General features: G+C 41.1%; 1 protein-coding gene across 1 annotated transcript; it reads right to left on the reverse strand.

The window, feature by feature from the left end:
- Positions 1–237: 237 nt before the first annotated feature.
- Positions 238–2,045, reverse strand: LOC132894604 (rho-related GTP-binding protein RhoB). Its single transcript, XM_060934668.1, has one exon. The coding sequence runs from the start codon at positions 1,979–1,981 to the stop codon at positions 1,391–1,393; it is 591 nt and encodes a 196-aa protein (XP_060790651.1). The 5' UTR covers positions 1,982–2,045; the 3' UTR covers positions 238–1,390.
- Between the last annotated feature and the right edge of the window lie 2,857 nt (positions 2,046–4,902).

Consider the following 4,902-nt stretch of genomic DNA (forward strand, 5'->3'; position numbering starts at 1 on the left):
GATTTCTTGCTTCATTTCAAACAGGTTTTATAACGAACCGTAAAGCAGGGCTGTTATCATCCATTTTAACACGCATGACGGAAATACATAGAGGGAAAGACAGCAATATCTTTTTCTTCTTTAATATCTATGTGTATAAATACTGTACATGTACAACTATGAAATAATATGTTTAGACGACTGGCTGCAGTTAGATGGAACTTAAAATGGTGGTATGGTGCAAATATCTGATCCCACTCTTGTTTTATTTCAATTTTTATTACTGTAAAACCAGTTATACAGTTAAAGCCACAAGATTTAAAAAAAAAAAAAATACACTACACACAACCACTGAAGCCTGAAGGCTTCTGTCAACATAAACACAAGACACACTTATATATACACACATGACACATTTAATATTTTTTTTAATTTCCTGTAAAACATTCATTCATGTCAAATACTTGCTGGGTTTATGTAAACTTGGTAGCTTACTATATGAACCATGAACATAATTTTAAAACAAACTTTAAAAGTACCACAGACATTAAGAAGTGTGTGTGTGGGGGAAGCATTTATTGTAAATCTTGTCTTAAGCTGTGTGCCTCTTCGGTGGTATCGAACACTTTTCAGACAACAAACGGCAATTTCTTTCAGTGCAGTTGATTATACTGCTCATGGTAGATAGACCTGGCATTGAAAACCTCAGAAGATTAGCAAAAAGAATAATTTAAACCTTATGTACATTTGGACTGCATTGTAACCCAGTGCAAAAAAAAAAAAAAAGTGTGTGTGTGTGAGAATGAGAGATCTGTATGGGAACATTTTAATGCACTAATTTTACACACACACACACACACACACACACACACACACACACACACACACTTCACTGGCTGTGATTTAAAAGCAAGTTGAATTTTGAGCAAAGCACAATGAAACAGCCCCGAGCCCTGACCACCCACATCCCCAACTCCATCCATCCATCCATCCTCATGTATTTCAAGCTTTTGCAGGTCTGTGTGGCATCAGTTTCAGTGTAAGCAACACTTTCAAGATCTTTCTAGTCATGCCTGGGAGCAAGAAAACCCAAGGCATCAAATTTTGACCCTATAAATGTCTAAGAAGGTTGCTCAAAGCTGTAAACCGCATTGTCGGACTTGCAGCAGACCAGTAAGTTTGCCATCGACCCCCAGCCGTCTGATCCCATAATGCAACGAGCAAAGGGGGCAAATCAGTGTCCCGTCTCCCTGTCAGTGGGCTTTAGAGGGACTCAATACTTCACAAACAGGAGACGCGCCCATTTTTACAGCCACAGCTACTGTTCTGCGTGTGCGTTCGTGTAGCGCCGGAGCAGGACGCGTCGTGATCGGTCAGTGTTCTGAGAAGAGTTCAGTTTAGCCAGAGCAGTTCAGAGCAGCTTGCAGCACTGACCACATCCCGGCGCGGGCGTCGTTCTTTTCTGCAGCGCGGCTCGGGTGGCTGTCTCGAACACCTCCCGGACGCCTTCTTTAGTCTTAGCTGAACACTCGAGGTAGTCGTAGGCACCGATGCGCACAGCCATGGCGCGCCCGTCCTCGCCCTTCACCGGCTCCTGCTTCATCCGTGCCAGCTCATTGCGCACATTCTCATCATTGCGCAGATCCTTCTTGTTGGCCACTAATATGATAGGAACGTTAGGACAGAAGTGCTTGACCTCGGGAACCCACTTCTCAGGGATGTTTTCCAGTGAGTCAGGGCTGTCCACAGAGAAACACATAAGGATGACGTCTGTGTCCGGATAGGACAGGGGTCGCAGCCGGTCGTAGTCCTCCTGGCCGGCCGTGTCCCACAGTGCCAGCTCCACCTGCTTGCTGTCCACCTCGATGTCCGCCACGTAGTTCTCAAACACCGTGGGCACGTAGACCTCAGGGAACTCGTCCTTACTGAACACGATCAGGAGACACGTCTTGCCGCACGCGCCGTCCCCGACCACCACCAGCTTCTTTCTGATCGCAGCCATTATACACGATCACTGGATTAAATCACGCCGCCGCAACACTCAGTCCGTCTGCCCAGCGTTTTCATGAACAGCTGCAGGGCAGAACTGCTTTATAAAGCAACCTCGCTGCTTTCTTAATATAGCAGTCCAATCAAACGCTGCGCGATGACTTCATGGGTTTACACGCGCAATCTTATTGGATGACTCAGCACAGAGGGCGGGATTTATTCTTTCGCCACGAGGACCAGAATCGCCCCGGCCGCTATTTTGACTTGCGCATGCGCGTCTATAACAGGAAAAACATTTCACAAGACGATTAATAAGTAAAATAAAATAAAAAAATAATAATAATAATCAGAAACCTCGTGATACTCAGAAAGACATTTTATTTTATTTTATTAACATTTCGTTGTCAGGATATTCATTGTGGTTTTTATTTATTTTATAAACAAATCAGATTGAGTAGAATGTTGTATTTAAAGCTAAAATTCACATTAGCCATATTAAATGTAGCATCAGTCAACCTCTTTGGGTTTGTTTTTGGACCTAATGTTTGAAAAAAATTATTAAAAAGTAGCCTATACATATATTATGGCTGCTTGCAATAAACGGATTTTGTTTCGCTGGTAACTCGTATTCCCGTCAAAGTTTAGAAATCTCGCGAGACCAAGTAGACGTCCATCTTAGCTATGACGTGCGGTGGGTAATTGATGGGCTGCTTTCTGTGGTAGTGACAGCTATTTACTGCTCTTTTGGGATGTGTGGGGATTTCGGTCATTTTCGTTGTCATAACAAACAAAATATGTGCCTATGAAGCTATGATATAACAAATGTTTAAATTATTATTATTAGCCTGTCAACAGAGACAATACAGCTTGCTTCAAATTATAACCCTTCACTGGTGAAGAAGCACATCAGCCAAATAATAATAAATGTAAAATGTAATCTGAGCTCTATCTAGTTGTTCTTGAAAGAAACACATTTAACACACCTAAGTATGGGGTGGCACGGTGGTGTAGTGGTTAGCGCTGTCACCTCACAGCAAGAAGGTCCGGGTTCGAGCCCTGTGACCGGCGAGGGCCTTTCTATGCGGAGTTTGCATGTTCTCCCCGTGTCTGTGTGGGTTTGCTCCGGTTTCCCCCACAGTCCAAAGATATGCAGGTTAGGTTAACTGGTGACTCCAAATTGACCGTAGGTGTGAATGTGAGTGTGAATGGTTGTCTGTGTCTATGTGTCAGACCTGTGATGACCTGGCGACTTGTCCAGGGTGTACCCCGCCTTTCGCCCGTAGTCAGCTGGGATAGGCTCCAGCTTGCCTGCAACCCTGTAGAACAGGTTAAAGCGGCTAGAGATAATGAGATGAGATGAGACACCTAAGTACCAAACCTAAGTTTCATACTAGGTTAGAATAACGTTCTTGTTTGCTTGTATTATTGGGATCCTGTTGGGATTCATGTAATAGAGGGTACTAAATATCCTTTAAAGGCTTGAAAGTGCAGTTGGTGCACTTTATGTGGTGGTGTAGTGGTTAGCACTGTCGCCTCACAGCAAGAAGGTTCTGGGTTCGAACCCAGTGGCCGACGAGGGCCTTTCTGTGTGGAGTTTGTATGTTCGTCCCGTGTCTGTGTGGGTTTCCTCCCACAGTCCAAAGATATGCAGGTTAGGTTAACTGGTGGCTCTAAATTGACCGTGAGTGTGAATGGTTGTTTGTGTCTCAGCCCTGCGATGAGTTGGCGACTTGTCCAGGGTGTACCCTGCCTCTCGCCCATGGTCAGCTGGGATAGGCTCCAGCTTGCCCCCTGCGACCCTGCATGGGATAAGCGGTTACAGATAAAACAAAACAAACAACAAACTAACACCCAAAACCCCATTCAAGCTTAAATCTTTTTTTAAAAAGTACTTAAAAAGGATGTGAATCTATTTTCCTTTTATCAATACTTTTTTAAAAAAAACTCCTTTCTATCAGATATTTTCTGTCTTTTCTTTTTACACACATATACATATATATACACACACACACATATACATTATACATTATATATATATATATATATATATACACATTATATGTGTGTGTGTAATATATTATATATATATGTGTGTAATATATTATATATATATATATATATATATATATATATATATATATATATATATATATATATATATATATATATGTGTGTGTGTAATATATATATATATATATATATATATATATATATATATATATATATATATATATATATGTATGTATATGTATGTGTGTGTGTGTGTGTATGTATATATATATATATATATATATATATATATATATATATATATATATATACACACATATATATACATACATACTCACACACACACACAGGGATTTATTTATCCTTCATAAATGTAAAGAAATATAATTAGAATTAGAATTGTTTGCTAATTTCTAGTGGTACTGTAAGTCAACACAGCATGTTATGACATTTTATACATTACAGGCATTTAGCTCTTATCCAGAGTGATATACAGCATACCTGGAGCAGTTGGGGGTTAGGTGCCTTGCTCAAGGGTACTTCAGCCATTCCTGCTGGTCTCGGGAATCCAACCAGTAACCTTTTAATTCCAAAGCTGCTACTTTGAGCATTAGGCCATGGCTTCCCCATTCAGGGGCGGAGCCACGGGGTGGCCAGTGGTGGCCTAGGCCACCTTAAATTAATCTCTGGCCACCCCCAACACCACTTTGTCAGCAACTTTATTGCATAACTATGTATCATTAAATGGGGACCCCATTTAAACAAACTCACAAAAAGGCAAAATGTCCAACTGCTAAGACAAACTCGAAATTCTCAGCATAAAAAAATACAGTGGTAATAAAAATATAACAAATAGTTATAAGGGTCCAGTGCTGATCAGTACAAGATGGTGAAAAGCTCTGCTTTACAGTCTGAGGTGATGTT

The sequence above is a fragment of the Neoarius graeffei genome, chromosome 11 (genome assembly GCF_027579695.1).
Source record: "Neoarius graeffei isolate fNeoGra1 chromosome 11, fNeoGra1.pri, whole genome shotgun sequence".
NCBI classification, from domain to species: Eukaryota; Metazoa; Chordata; class Actinopteri; order Siluriformes; family Ariidae; genus Neoarius; species Neoarius graeffei.

Coding starts and splice junctions, on each gene's coding strand:
- LOC132894604 (XM_060934668.1), bottom strand. CDS start 1,981: ATGGCTGCGATCAGAAAGAAGCTGGTGGTGGTCGGGGACGGCGCGTGC.